The sequence below is a fragment of the Fragaria vesca genome, linkage group LG3, assembly GCF_000184155.1.
Source record: "Fragaria vesca subsp. vesca linkage group LG3, FraVesHawaii_1.0, whole genome shotgun sequence".
Classification (NCBI taxonomy): domain Eukaryota; kingdom Viridiplantae; phylum Streptophyta; class Magnoliopsida; order Rosales; family Rosaceae; genus Fragaria; species Fragaria vesca.
The window spans coordinates 12681395-12695881 of record NC_020493.1 but is presented as its reverse complement, the minus strand read 5'-3'; the positions used below and the strand labels follow the sequence as shown (position 1 = coordinate 12695881).

At 40.2% G+C, this 14487-nt stretch overlaps 4 protein-coding genes and 1 pseudogene across 4 annotated transcripts; 1 reads left to right on the top strand and 4 right to left on the bottom strand.

Moving 5' to 3' along the window:
- Window positions 1-361: 361 nt before the first annotated feature.
- On the bottom strand, window positions 362-2190 carry LOC101295404 (UDP-glycosyltransferase 71C3-like). The gene has a single exon (XM_004294212.1). It carries the CDS (start codon window positions 1984-1986, stop codon window positions 550-552), a length of 1437 nt encoding a protein of 478 aa, XP_004294260.1. The 5' UTR covers window positions 1987-2190; the 3' UTR covers window positions 362-549.
- A 2034-nt stretch (window positions 2191-4224) lies between these two features.
- Window positions 4225-5065, bottom strand: LOC101303201 (pleckstrin homology domain-containing protein 1-like). Its single transcript, XM_004294237.1, has one exon. The coding sequence runs from the start codon at window positions 4917-4919 to the stop codon at window positions 4485-4487; it is 435 nt and encodes a 144-aa protein (XP_004294285.1). The 5' UTR covers window positions 4920-5065; the 3' UTR covers window positions 4225-4484.
- Window positions 5066-7038: 1973 nt separating this feature from the next.
- On the top strand, window positions 7039-7584 carry LOC101300132. The gene has a single exon (XM_004295700.1). It carries the CDS (start codon window positions 7039-7041, stop codon window positions 7582-7584), a length of 546 nt encoding a protein of 181 aa, XP_004295748.1.
- A 1312-nt stretch (window positions 7585-8896) lies between these two features.
- On the bottom strand, window positions 8897-10685 carry LOC101299849 (annotated as a pseudogene).
- A 463-nt stretch (window positions 10686-11148) lies between these two features.
- Window positions 11149-12628, bottom strand: LOC101299567. The gene has a single exon (XM_004295699.1). The coding sequence runs from the start codon at window positions 12626-12628 to the stop codon at window positions 11207-11209; it is 1422 nt and encodes a 473-aa protein (XP_004295747.1). The 3' UTR covers window positions 11149-11206.
- Window positions 12629-14487: the final 1859 nt, after the last annotated feature.

The following is a 14487-nucleotide window of genomic DNA, read 5'->3' as shown; positions in this document are numbered from 1 at the left end:
AATTTTTGATCATATATATCCCTTGACGTAACATAGTTCATCAAGTTTTTTTTTCCCATTTAGTTGCAAGTTATAACTATTTAACATATATAATGAGTTATAGAAAATGAACTTTTATATAGTCTATTAATTTTCTTTTTTGCCAAGCATTTATTATGGGGCCCTGAAAAAAATTTCACCTACAGCCTCCGAGCACAAAGGACCGGCCCTGCTATTAACACAGAGATTCACAACCCAGCTGCCTCCCCTAGTCGGCAGATACCGATACCAATACCAAACAACCAAAATACTCCTCAGTACCTAATGGAATCAATCGCATGATATTCTAGCACTAAAATCAAAGGGAAATGCAAAGAAGATGAAAAATATAGAAATTGGAGTGAATCACAGAATGTTGGTGTGGTGTAAATTAGAAACGTTCAAGGAAACCCAATTTTGCAACTAAAATCGAACGATATGAAAATGATATCTAGTTCTAAACAAGATAATAACATGATGACAAAATCAGAAATAGCACATGGTTTCAGTTTTTCAACCTAAGCAGTAACCTTACTCAGAACCAAAATGATTCCTCAACACATCTTCAATGAACCTTCCTAGTGAAACAGAAGAAGACCCTCCATCCTCTACAGCTTTTCTGCACACCACCCCAATTTCTTTCACTTTCTTCCTCACCTCACTGTTCTCCATCACACTAGCTACAGCCTTCCCAATCTCATCTGCCTTCACAACCTCATCACCACCTCGCTTGTAATCCAACCTCATCTCCAATCCCAACCCCATCTCCTTCACCAATCGAAACGCATTCAGCTGTTGCTCGGCATACATAGGCCATGTCACAATCGGCACGCCATGCCACAAGCTCTCCAAGATCGAGTTCCACCCACAATGCGACACAAAGCCTCCGGTTGCCTTGTGTGACAAGACGTCCACCTGCGGCGCCCACCCGCATATCAGTCCCTTTTCTCTAGTCCTCTCCAAGAATCCATCCGGCAATACTTCCTCAAGGTTCGAGCAGTCCACAGGAGTCAAACTTTTACTCCCCTTTGGTGGTGTCAAACGCAAAGACCACAAGAACCTCTGCCCACTCTGCTCAAGCCCCAGAGCTATCTCCTTCACTTGTGCTTCAGTAAAGCTCCCCATGCTTCCAAAGCATAAGAACACAACAGACTCTTCAGGCTGATCATCAAGCCAGCTAATGATCTTGTCACGCTGCGCCTGGTTTAAATTGGACCGAGCCTGACCATCGTTGAGATCAAGCACCGGTCCAACTGGGTACACCGGAGGCGTAGTTTGATCTTCAGCAAAAGAGTTGAATGCATGTGTCTCTAGCTCAACACATGTATTTGCTATGATACCTTTGGCCTCTCTAAATCTCGAAGCAACCCCAAGATAATTATAGTAGCTACCATCAGTTAAAGACACAGGCAAAACTTTAGTAGGAACAGGGGGGACAATACCGGGGACTAACCAATCAGGATCGGAGTCTTTAGGCGGCCGACCGGTCCGGCTATCCTGCGCCGGAAAGTGGAACTCAAAAGAAAGATACCCTGCATTGCTTGTCATGAATAGATAAGAAGGGAGATTGAATTCATTGACCACATGAATCATGGAGACACAGAAGAAATCAAGAACCACTCCAACAATTGAAACCGAGTCTTGCTTAGACGAGACATAGTTAGTGAGGGCCTCTCTGACATTAGGAACATGGTTCTCAATGTTTAGAATGAAAAACTTAGCTGGTGACTTTGCAAACTCTAATGGAGGGAGCTCAGCTTGAGGGACGTCGATGAGTTGGAGACGGGACTCGGAAGCAACAAGGGCTTCTGTGTATGAACCTAAAGATGAAGGGGCTGCTGATTTGATGGCAAGAACTGTGATTGAAATTCGATCATCTCGCTGAAGCAGACGCTTTCCGAATTGCAAGGCTGACACAAGGTGGCCGGCTCCTGGTGCAGGGATGAACACTAGCTCTGCTTTCTTCATCTCAACTGATCGATCTCTTTCACTTTGCTCTAGTGCTTCCTACGCAAATCTTTCACACATACATAGAAGAATATTTCGTGCTTAGCTTAGCAGTCAAGCATATAAAGAAGAGAATATCCCATTTGATTGACTATTCAACAATGAAAATATATCATTAATCGGTCCGGATGATAGCTCATTTGGTCATCAATGATGTTTTCTTCATCGGAAAAAATGATGCAAAGGTTTTTGACTGGTTAAGAAATGAAAAAATATACCACATTATACACACAAACTCTACAATACCACAAGAGCCACGAAGACATATTTTAAATTTAGTCATTTTTGAAAAATTATTAACTTTTATGATATCAGTTAGGTCAGGTAAACGGCATACTAGATCACAGCTCACCAACAATAAGTTAAGACAAGAGTCTTGAGACTCGTTTAGCATTGCCTCACTGCTTAGGCAGTTTAACACATCACTGCTGTCGTCTTTTACTTCACATATATAGACGATGATAATGGAGTACTTGATTCGATAAAGAAGATGATAATGGCGCACTCTCTGTCCCTACGTAACAAACAACCACCATTTTCTTCTTGTTTTGCATCACATTCACATGCCACCCACTATTGTTAAAGTCAGGGACCAGGAAATTTCCAAGTCTTTTTGGGGTTAATTTCCAAGTCTGTTTCACAAAAGACAGACTTTTGGACCTGTTTTCTATTGAAGATGGAAGAGCAGGTGTCAAATAGAGTGCAGCAAAAATGCATCAGCGAGAAAAAAAATGGACCAGTTCAAGATATTAACTAGTTAAGAACGAATATGCAGAACTGTTCAATCAAAACCAGAAGTTGCAACGATCACAATAGCATGATCATCTGATCGTCTCCGCATTGATGCAGTCCATCTCTTTCTTCTTCTTCCTCTTCACCTCACTATTACAATGTCACTGCAAATCTAAATCTTGTGGGCTGAACAAAACATTTGATCCCCTGATTCCCCTCTAAAACGTATACAGGGCAAGTCTCCAATTGACATGCACCATTGGAGGTCTACAGTTCTGAGCATCCTTCCGGCAACAATGTCCATTGTGCAGTTTTGCGCTACTAAGTATGTTAAGCATATGACTAAGAAACCATGTTTCCACAACCCGTTGCGTAATCAAAACCGAGTCATCACTCTGCCTGCAGCTATACTTCGATTTCAATGCATGTGCTAAAACACAGCTACTTGGAATTTAGCTAAGCACCTTGATTGTTTTTCAAGGTTAGGATTTGGTATATGCTTCAAGCACATGCCTACTGCATCGTATCCATTACTTGCCTAGCAAACACATATATAGTACTGAAATTTGATACTCTGGAGATTGCACAAAGCTTTAGACAAGATAATACGTGCTTCAGTTGTACCAAGGACTGGCTAAACTAGAAAATTCCTTTCATAAAAATTCAAGCCTAGATCCGAACAAAGATAACTTAGCAACTTATGAAGTGAACAGAGCACAAACTACTCAGAGGAGTTCTACATCTGCAAACATGACTACAGCATAAGAAATAAGGTTTGATTCAATCTAGAATTCAGCTGTTCATAATCTGGGTATAATTTACACGACATAGTAACATACAGTGTACCTTGAACAAAGTTATGCAGAAGTAAATTCCATAGAAAATGCACACCTGTTTGAGTAGCTAAGCTTGCATTTTCAGGACTGCACTATTCTGCATTTCTGAAACTAAAAATTTACCCAAATCAAGTTACAATCCTATAATTATTTACGACGTTATCTAAGCACATTGATTGATTTCCAAAATCGGGACATTTCAGATGTCAAAAAACATGCCTTGATTACTTAACTGGCTGATATGGTCATTCTCTAGTTTCATAATCATGTATCAATTATTGTACTGCCTCTGAGGGTAAAGGCGCATGCTTGCGTTTGGAGCAAGTAAGCAAAAGTAAATTATATGCAACATATGACAGCAGGAGAATAGTTTGCTAGAGCCCCCAAATTCTAACCAAAGAAACTAGATCCCGGAAATAGCTTAGTTAGCACCACCTTACAATGTGCACGCAGCCACAGAAACAAGTCATATGGACCAACAAGAGCTTAACTTCAGTCTAAAACTGAACTCTTTTCAATTCCAAAACAGTTCCTATTTACTTATTTAGTGAGCTATGAACACAGTTATACATATTCCAGTTATACATGTGTGCCAACCACAATTAACCAGTAGAACAGATCACATCAGTTTAGCACAAGCACGCAACCATTAAAGTGTCAATCTTTACCAACCGAATCTAACAAAATCACGAAAACTATATAGATTGCCCTCTCAATTACACGAAAACATAAACACAGAAGCCACAAAGCAACAAAATTCAGCCTAAAATCTCTCAAATTTCCACAACAATCAAGCTCCAAAGTTCCAATCGATCACGAGAAATCTTACACTGAACTAGTTTTCTTTTCATTCAAAAAATAAAAAAAGTTAAACACTTATACAGAGAGACTTCACCGGCGGTTATCGTAATCGACGACCTCGGAATCGGCGAGCGATCTGGAGTGCTGGACCAACGACCGTCCGATGGAGTTGATCCACTCCTCCTTCTCCTTCTCGGTATCGGCGATGAAGTACATGGTGTCGTGTGTGGTGGTGGAGAGCTCGAAGGCGCAGGGCTTGTGGAGGACGTCCTCGGCGCCTTTGACGGTGAGGCACGTGCCGACGGGGATGACGCCACGTGGGGTGGTGGAGGGGGTCACGTGGGAGTCTTTGAACCAGAAGAGCTTGCCTTGCTTGAGGACGAACCAGCGGCGGCGCCAGGTCTTGATGTACTCGCCTTGCTTCGTCAGCCAGGCGGCGCGTTCGGGGTTGGACCAGTACTCGATGCCCGTGTAGTCTTCTGGGCTCGGGTCCTGGCCCGTCGCTGCCCGCCACAGTCCTTCCATCAAGAGCTGAGGCTGAGGCTGAGCTGATCACAGAGAGAAGGGAAGAGAAGAGAAGAGGAGAGAGAGGTTTTTGGGATCGGGAAAACGGAATATGGTTCGTGATGAGCTGGGTGGTGACATAATACGCTGTCGTTTGGTGGAAATATAATAGGTTGGATAACAACAGATTTTCAGGACCCCACAATCTTTGCACATGTTTGATGCCTGATGGTCAATCATCTTATCTAGTTTTTGGGCTTCTATGTTTGGGTATTTGTTCTTCATTGTAACAGAGACAAGTCCCACTGCGTAAACAAGGGGTTACGACTTACGAGTGAACGAGAGGTTATGAGTTCGGTTCAATGAGTCGTGTTGTATTCCTACAGTTGTTGATGTAATTATAAAAGAGAACTTTGATAGCGGGTGAATTTCTACTAGTGGGACTTCACAAAGTTCAAGACTCGTGGATCATTTCGTGCAGTACAAGTTCCTGTGTCACAAACTTGGTTGGGCAACTCAATAGTTAAAAGTTTCTCTTTTTTTTTTGTGTCGGTAACTCAGTGGTTAAGGTTAGCAGTTTAGCACTACCTTAGAAACTAATTGCCCCGACACAAAATAGACCCAAATCACTCACAAAATGTATTCTCCTAATTGTCATGGGAAATTCCTTGAATAATTACGATCCACGAGTCCAGTCCAGTATAGGTTGTCAAGAGTTACCCTAACATATTCGTTATCTTATTGTAAAGCATATTATTGACAACAACTTCACAGACATATGTAAAGGTGTGTGAGTTTTTTAATAAAAAAACAACAAACTGTTGCAGGAATATTGCACATATGTGTGTCTTGGTTTAATGCTAGTTAAACAAGAAATCATGATTCCGTATAGAGATAAGATATCAAATATATGTTTTATTGTACAACACATAAAGGTGTTATGTAATCCCTATATAAAAAACTCTTATCATATGAATAAAATGATGATTCTCTAATTTGTTTGCTCTCTATTTTTCTCTCAATAATTCTCTCTACAACACAAACCGAAAACTATACGCTTCAACGTTAAAAAATAAGGGTTGGGCCAAACCACATGCAATGTCCAGTCGAGCCCAAAGCAATTCAATCCACACTCTGGCGCGTCATTGAAGTGCTGATCTCTATCACTTACTTCCATCTGTACTTCACTTGTTCTCCTTCTCGGTTCTCGTGTGAACCCTGATCCCGATCCTTTCCTCTTCTTCTTCGTGGGGTTCAATTTCAGCAGCCGGGTTTGTTGTAGAGGTAAATTTTCTTTCTTTTCTTTTTTCATCGAAATGGACATATTACTTCCCTTAATTTCTTGGTCTTCTTAGTAATGCCCTGTGCATCTCAAAAAAATTCTTTCAATGTGCTTGAGAGATCTCAATGGTGAGCGAAACAGTGAAAATTGTGTTCAAAGAGCTCTGTCAAACTCGATCTTGGTGAGCTCGAGTGTTAAATTTAAATTAAATTGTCATACTTTTGAGAATTGAGTCTTGAAAATTCGAAAGAAAAAAGAGGAATTGTTGTTGGATTAGAAAAAGCTATTTTGAGTTTTGCCTTAACAGGATATATTGACAACAAATTGATTTAAAATTTTTTTCGAGATGGTCTTTATAGAATTGATTCTGCAACCCCCATTTTATGTAGTAACTAGTAAAATTGTAAACTTTCCTAGCCTAAGTACCTACAGGGTTCGTTGAAATATTGGTTACTGATTTTGATAACCACTTGGTTCCACATTTCTTATTTGCCTGAATCTTTTGTTCCAGTTGAGAATTAAACACCCCAAATTTTTAGTGTTGACTTCAACATTCCATAATTGTGGTACATGATTATAGACTTATAGTAGAAGGTTAGAACACGCATGATACATAGGCAGTGCAGAAAAGAGTTTCTCACGCTTTATAATTTAGATGTTTGTATCAAGTTTCTGTGACTACTGTTGTTGTACAGCAGTACAGGTATAAAGTCAAATACATTTCAAGGCCCAATCAGATTCCGCTCCACTCATCGCATTCCCCTCTTCATTTCCTCCTTCCCCGGCAGCAATTGAGGTTGAGAGAGAAATCGGGGCCGAAATTAGAGTTTTACTAGTTCCCACTCTGTTACTGTTGAGATGTCATCGGACAACGTCGTGTTGAAGAAGGCGAGACTGGTCCAACAAGAAGCACAGACTGAGAAAGAGGAGGAGCGAAGAAGATGGGAGGAGATGGACACAAATTGCTTAGCAAATGCGTTCAGCAAAGCTGGAATGGAGTCACTCCTTTTGGCAGTCCCTTTTGTCTGTAAGTCCTGGTACAAAGCTAGCCTCAGTCCTTTATGCTGGACAAGTCTTTCCTTTCCGGATTATAGACCTTCTCCTTTGTTTGTTAATACCGTTGAAGAAATCGAAACGATTCCTCGGAGTTTCGGTTTGTTTTATGATAAGTTTGTAGACGAATATGGAATCGACAAGAGTCGGTTTTCGATCACTGCTTTTGTTAAGTTTATAGTTGATCGTAGCAAAGGGAAGGCCACTCAACTCAAGCTACCCATGTACAGTACAGAAGCAACTCTTAGATATGTTTCAGACGCGTGTCCTCTGCTCAAAGAGTTCTCGTTTGAGGATGATTTGGTCATGTTCAAGCATTCTCAGATTCTCCCTGAAGTGATTGGGAAGTAGAAGTTTCTGGAGAACTTGAGTTTGGAGCCCAGTTTGATACTCCTGATCGAGCATGTATGCAGTGGAAAATACTTCAGTAAATATTTTCAGGAGTTGTTGGCATCGGAAAGTCCGAGCTGCTATAATGTTTTGGAGAGAATCGTCGCGCAAATTGGCACTCATTGCAAGAATTTTAGGAGGTTAAACCTTGCACACTACCATCTTCGTCCAGATGAGGCATTGGCAATTGCGAACTTTCTGCCGCACCTTCAGATCATATTGGCGTGCAGGTGCATCATCGAAAGGGATAGTCTTCTCACAATAGTCGGGGGATGCAAAGAGCTTAAGATTTTCTATGCAAACAGATGTGCAGGCTTTGGAGAGGATGCTAGCTGAAGCAATATACAAGCTTGCTCGCCAGACTGGTAAGGTTGTATGTGAGGACTGTGCACTCCATAATAAACTTCTGAATCTGTTGGGTAAAGAACTGCCCACTTTGGTGAGGAAATTTGTATTCTCCAAGTTGGGTATGCTGGGTCAATGAGGGATTAGTAAGATTTATATTTATTTTTGGTTACAAAGGCAGTTCTCAGTTTGGTCCATCTTGATTCTTTTTTGTGGTCTCAAGTCCAAAAAGTAATATCTGAATAGACCTTATTTCTTGAATTTTAATATTGCTATGTTTGTCATTTCAGAAGTTCAAGTGCTGCTATGTTTGTTATTTCAAAAGTTCAAGTGATATGTTTGTGTAGATCTGTCTTAAGAAATTGATGGGTTTTTGACAGTTTTCACATAGAAGTAGAGACTTCTACAGTGTTTAAGATAGATATCTGGTAAATCTTCTCAGATTTCTACATCTTGGATGACATAGATGCTCTATCCCAAAGTCTTTGTTAGTAATAGTCTTTGCTGAGATGTATTTACAACAACTGAGTTTGCTATCTGACTATGTTCAACAAGGACAGTAAATTGGGAACATACATGATCGTATGATATCGGTGTAAATGTCATTTTAGACGTCACTATGTTTCCTTCTACCCCACCTCAGATTTAAGCTTAACTTCACTTGCTCCGGAAGAGCTCGAGTTGGTTACTTTTGCCTTCCTCAGGGTTCTACACTACCCATCTCTGCAGCAATAACAGCAAGTCCGCCTTATCTTTCCTTCTTTAGCTTATTCGACAGTATAAAAGCCAACATGATCCCAGGAACTGTTATTGATTCTTCCTTTACCTTGACACATCCAGATTTTAGGTCAAGCAATGCCACTGCTTTGCCATAAGGATCTTCAGCAGAGAGTTCAACCAAGGTCATAAAGTGTTGTTCAGTTTTTTTTTATTCAGTTGTACATTTCTCACAATGTTTAGTTTCATGATCCAGCTTTCTGCCTGGGAAGAATTTGACCATCTTTCTTCCCTTCAGCAAAAAGAGGTGTCCCTCGGAATTTTTCTCGCGATGAAGGGACCAGTGGGAATCTATCAAAGACCAACTATTACCCACACATTCTGCAAGAGTACATATTTTCCCAGACTCGGTAATTCCAACCACCTCTTTCTCTAGAACGCTGATTCCCTCCACCTTTTCCTTTTCAGCATCCCTCATTTGCAGGCGGAGGACCTCTGTCCCAGTTTCATTAATCACTTGTGTCCAATTCTTGCCATCTTGATTCTTCCCAGCAAAGGGGAGAAATTAAGAACTTTTCGAAAACAGTCGAGAACGAATCAAGTGAAGTGTGTGTTGTGCTATGGTCGGAACAGTAAAAGATATAGCGAACCGCAGGGAAATTGGTTTTAGGTTCCCAACTTCAGAGCGTGGCACCATCTCCAACCATTTTTCTGCATATGATTCTGAGGGTGGGAGTAGACAGTCTTGAAGAGAGAATGAAGCAGAACCTAATGTTTTGTATGCCCTTTTCATTGGTATATGTGAAGGTGAAAGGGACATGAGCTCAAAAAGCAGCTCTCCGGTAGGTTCACACGGGAAAGAAGCAACCTGTTTCTCTCCAAACTTGGAAAAAATGTTGAGCTGCCGCTTAGCATTGAAAAATATATCCTGTGTGATCTTACTGAATGAGGCAAAGAGCATCCCTCTGTGTCCTTCTGGTAAGTTCCTAACTTCCAGGAACTCCAAAAAGACCTCCACAGTTTTCACCTCTGGTAGTTCAATCACTTTCTGATGATCAGGAGATGCAGTTACATCGTTGCTAATGATGTTAAACTGATAAGCAGGAATGGTTGTGAGAGGAGATGGAGCACTGCCCCTATACATTGCTCCTGCTCTCCAATATCTGGTACCAAATGCCTCTTCCCATTGCTTGGTGGTTTCAGAGAACCCAGTATGAAGCTCCTTCCCTTTAGTTCTGTCTGAGTCCGTATCGTCATGCTCCAATACTTTTCCCAGTAGTTCATGCAGATCTTTACAATACGATACAGGATGCAATTGGTGAGAATGCCAGATAAGATCAATATCATACGTCGGAACGCAGAAACGTTGTAGAGACTTCTCATTGTTGCTCTTGATTAAATGAAGAAACCCTTTATATTTAGACACAGCTGCTTCAAGGAACAGATCATGGTTCATATGGGGTGGAGATACCTGGTAAAAGAAAGGACACTGTCTTTCAACAGCTGAAACCAGATCATATTTTGTGCATTTGTCAAGTTTGGAATTCCTTTCAGATATATCCTCAGACAATGCCTTCTGTAAGTTGAAGTTGTAGGGTTCTTCTGGATACAGACTATTCCAAATTTCTTCAGTTTTATTTTGCAAGAACCTTGAACAGAGGAAACAACATTCGAGTTGTCAAGAATCCTTCCATAGAGTTCCTCACAGTCAGTCTTGTACCGGACCGGATTGAGCCTGTGACAATGCCAAATCCATTCACAATCAAGAGACACAACCAAAGGACCCTCGAAAACCTGGGACTCTGAATGTTTGGCAAGTAACGGAAGCCAACAAGCGTTGTACCTATAGATAGCCCTCTGAAGAGCCGGCCCTTTGTACAACTACCGATTCCTATCAACAGCAGCAAGAAACTGAAGCTGCTGCTTTGCTGCAGCCACAAGATCCATACTTATTCCAATGCTCTGCGCTTCAGTCCACTCAAGTCCTGTTCCTTCTCCATCTCTAACAGGAAATGACTATCCATCTAGATACTGAAGAATATGTAGTGCAATGCTACATTACTCTTTATTGTTGAGGATTTGATTTTTACACCACTGCAGGCTATCTTTGTGGAAGGTTCAATGCCGTTACCAATAGATAATATTCATGACTTAACTTTGCATGTTGAAAGCGTGAATGATGACTTCGTCCCAGCAATGGTCTCTCTTCTCAGAGGAATCACTACTTTGAATACTTTATGCATAACGTCTGTCGTATACTGGCAAGCATCTGTGGAACTGTATAACGAAATCAAGGAAAGGGATAATGAATACATGGAAGAGGACAACAGAACTGAGCACAATAGTGAGATTACAGAAGAGGATGCTGCAACTGAAATAGAATTTAGGTTTACATTTATAAACTCATTGATTTTAAAATAGAACCTAAATCTTCAACTTAGACTAAAACATTGGAGACAGTCTGGCTGGCACCTAATACCAGAATAGCATAAACCCGCCATGTCAAACCTAAAAATAAAATCTACACATTCGCACCCCTAGTAGGCCGGCATACATGATTTCTTTTACGAGCATGGTCTTCATTATGGTGCTGTGTTCGACATGCATATCCATACCAGCAATTGTCCCTTTTTGATGCATCTGGGGGAAGATGAGATACAGAAACTGAAACTCGAAACCAGTACAAGAGGAACGAGATAAGTTTCTCATAACAATCACTGCATGTATATGTCCCAGAAGTTATCAGCTCGGCATTCTTCAGTGGCATCCTGTTAGTTCGATCAATTGTTCTGTTATTGAACATTGTCATCCATTCTGCAATAACATCCTGCAATGTTCTTCCCATTTGTGCAATACACCTTGTAGTGATTTCTTGTTCATGTCGATTGTTTTCATGTGCTGAAGTAGGAATTCTAGAGATGGTGCGCTCTGAGATTGGTTTGAAAGTATCAGGAATGCAAATGCAGTGAGAGGCACTTTGTGAAACTCCTTGAGCATACCAATATGCACCACAAAATGACCTATCACACCCTATGCAGTGTTGAGGTACACTTGTAAGAGTTCGTGAAGGCATCATTCCACCACATGCTTGACATTGCAGATGGGTAGTGCTTCGGTTGCAGAGAAACCCACCAAATTGAGTACTGCATTGAGGGCATGGAAGCTCTACAGTTTCAGCTTCATCTTGCACTGCTGAACGAACCCTTTTCCCAAGCAGCCCTTTTCCTGACTTTATGACAAGATTTGATCGTACTGTTGCATAGGAATCTAAAACTGCAGTTTCTTCGTTTGAACGTCTCAGCGAAGAATCCGCATTCATAATTTCACCGGCAATGTTATGCAGGAAGTGGTTTCTTCCAACAAATTGTACAACTCCTCGACATTGGGGACAGAGTACACTTGAACGTTTCTCTTGTGATCTCCTTAACCACTCTGAGAAGCATCCATTGCAGAAGTTATGGAAGCAAGGAGCGATGGTAACAGCATCATGCCATATATTTAAACAAATGCAGCACTTTGCATGCTCAGCATCCACACTAATCTTCAGCGTTTTCTGACAAGTTTCAGGACCAGGCAACACATTGAACCTGTAGCTTAGACACCCTTCTCCCGCAGGACCTGAAATAATTTCACTCCCAGATCTGATAACAGTACTCTCTTCAGATTGGATCACAGTTCCATCAACAAGTATTGCATTTGAACTCTTATTTTGTATGGTGGCAGAAGACTGATCAGGGTTCCTCGTAATTCTGCACCACTCGCAGTTGTCAACGGGAGAGCAAATTAAACTCTCATCTGAACCAATATCTTGACTCTGAAGGGTATCTTGAGTCGGAACAAGATCTCTAATCTCAACATCCGGAAATCTCGAGTCTGAAGGAACAAGCTTGGCCCAGATTTCACCAGAGGGCTTTGCACTAGAGGTTTCCCCAACTTCTGCCATAGCTGGCTTTATTCACAGAGGAATTAAATTTCACAGTTAAGAAACAATCATAACTATTCACTTGTATAGTATATTACATTTCAATTAACAGAATCAAACCCACAATCAAATAATGCTCCATAGCCAAGTTTCAAACTTAGAACAAGTCAGTTCTTCACTCCAAATACTTTGTTCCCTAAAATTTTCCACTCCAACAAATTGAAGCATGACATTCTTCAAAATATAAGCGATTAACCCTACAACTTCTCAACTCAGAACCTAGCCACATACAAGTATAATGTTCAAAATACATCTGAACCCATTAAGATACATCACATTATCTTTATAATCTTAGTTATAAATCCTGCACCCTTCATAAAACCTGATATCTTTGCAATCTATGAAATCTCTCTACTGTAAAGAATCAATCTTCTATCAAAAATATGACCCCTGATCAAAACCCTTTTCCATTACTTAAAGCAAAACAAGAAAAGATTGCACCTTTAACCAAATTTCGATACTTGATCAAAGATTCCTGAAAATTCTACCAACACCGAAACAACAATCCCAGTGATTACAATGAATTGGAAATAAGAGGTAAAAAAGAAAGGAAAATAGATACCTTTTGGGCTGTTTGGGATGAAAATGTTGAATTGGGTGCGGTTTGGGGAAGTGGGAAGCAGTCTGTGAGAGACTGTAGAGAGTAGAGACGATCAAACTGAAGAACCAAACAAAGGGGCCAGGTTTATGAACTAGTCCGTTACGGGGAGGCTTCTCTTGTAATCTTTTAGCTTGTTTCCTTTTTGGGCTTCTCTTGTACTTTAATTTTCTTTATTTTTTGGTACATTCCTTTTTGTATTATTTATTAATAGGTTTATTAATATAAGTAAAAATAGTAAAAAATTTAGAAAAAAATTCAGTTTACCCCCAAAATCTTTAGTGCCAAAATCAGTTCAGTCCTATAACTTTCTTTAAATCAGTTCGCCCTTTCAACTTTCGTAAACACATCAATCGATTCAATTTTTGAATTCCCCTCGAAATGTGACTTCACCGAAGCTGTTAAAAATGACAAAGGGACTCATAATTTAGTTTTATCCCCTCATTTTTAACGAAATGTCTGAAATTCCCTCATTGTTTTTTATTCATTTTGCCAAATAGATGCATTTTTTTTTATCTCTTTTAGAATATTTTGTCAAATTGGTTATTTTACCTTTCTGAAGAGGGATAAAGCTGAATTATATGTCCCTTTGTCAGTTCCAACAGCTTTGGGTGACGTCATATTTCGAGAGGAAATCAAAAGTTGGACCCAACTGATGTGTTTACAAAAGTTGAAGAGACGAACTAATTTAAAAAAAGTTGCAGGACTGAACTGATTTTGGTACCAAAGATTTGGGGGGTAAATTGAATTTAATCCAAAAATTTACATAGAACAACTTAAAAAATTAAGAGCCTAGCATGGAATCCTTATATCTAGTGTTTGACTCTCAACTCCCACCAATTTGTAGCTAAGTGATTCAAGAGACTGTAGTTTGTGCTATCCATGGTATGTGGAGACGAATTAGTTTAGCTTTGGGCGATAATCTTATGGACCATGGTTCAAATTATGAACTTCTGAACTTTGGTTGAAATATAACTAAGCATGTGTGTTTACTAACCTAACCAAACATGACTTATTACCTCGTTTTTAATATAAAAATTAAAAAATACGCTATACAATACTCAAAATTGAGTGTGTTTTTGTTATTGGCTGGACAACTACAAAGTGTTGATTTCCAGCACATCGGGAGAGAAGCTAACTTCTTAGCGGATGCTGTTACTGTTCACGGACACACCTTAACTATTGCTAGCTAGCATAACAGTCTACCTTCTTCTACTCTTCA

What these genes read in the sequence shown, in the direction of transcription:
- LOC101303201 (XM_004294237.1), bottom strand. Translation starts at nt 4,919, where the DNA reads ATGGAAGGACTGTGGCGGGCAGCGACGGGCCAGGACCCGAGCCCAGAA.
- LOC101300132 (XM_004295700.1), top strand. Translation starts at nt 7,039, where the DNA reads ATGTCATCGGACAACGTCGTGTTGAAGAAGGCGAGACTGGTCCAACAA.
- LOC101299567 (XM_004295699.1), bottom strand. Translation starts at nt 12,628, where the DNA reads ATGGCAGAAGTTGGGGAAACCTCTAGTGCAAAGCCCTCTGGTGAAATC.
- LOC101295404 (XM_004294212.1), bottom strand. Translation starts at nt 1,986, where the DNA reads ATGAAGAAAGCAGAGCTAGTGTTCATCCCTGCACCAGGAGCCGGCCAC.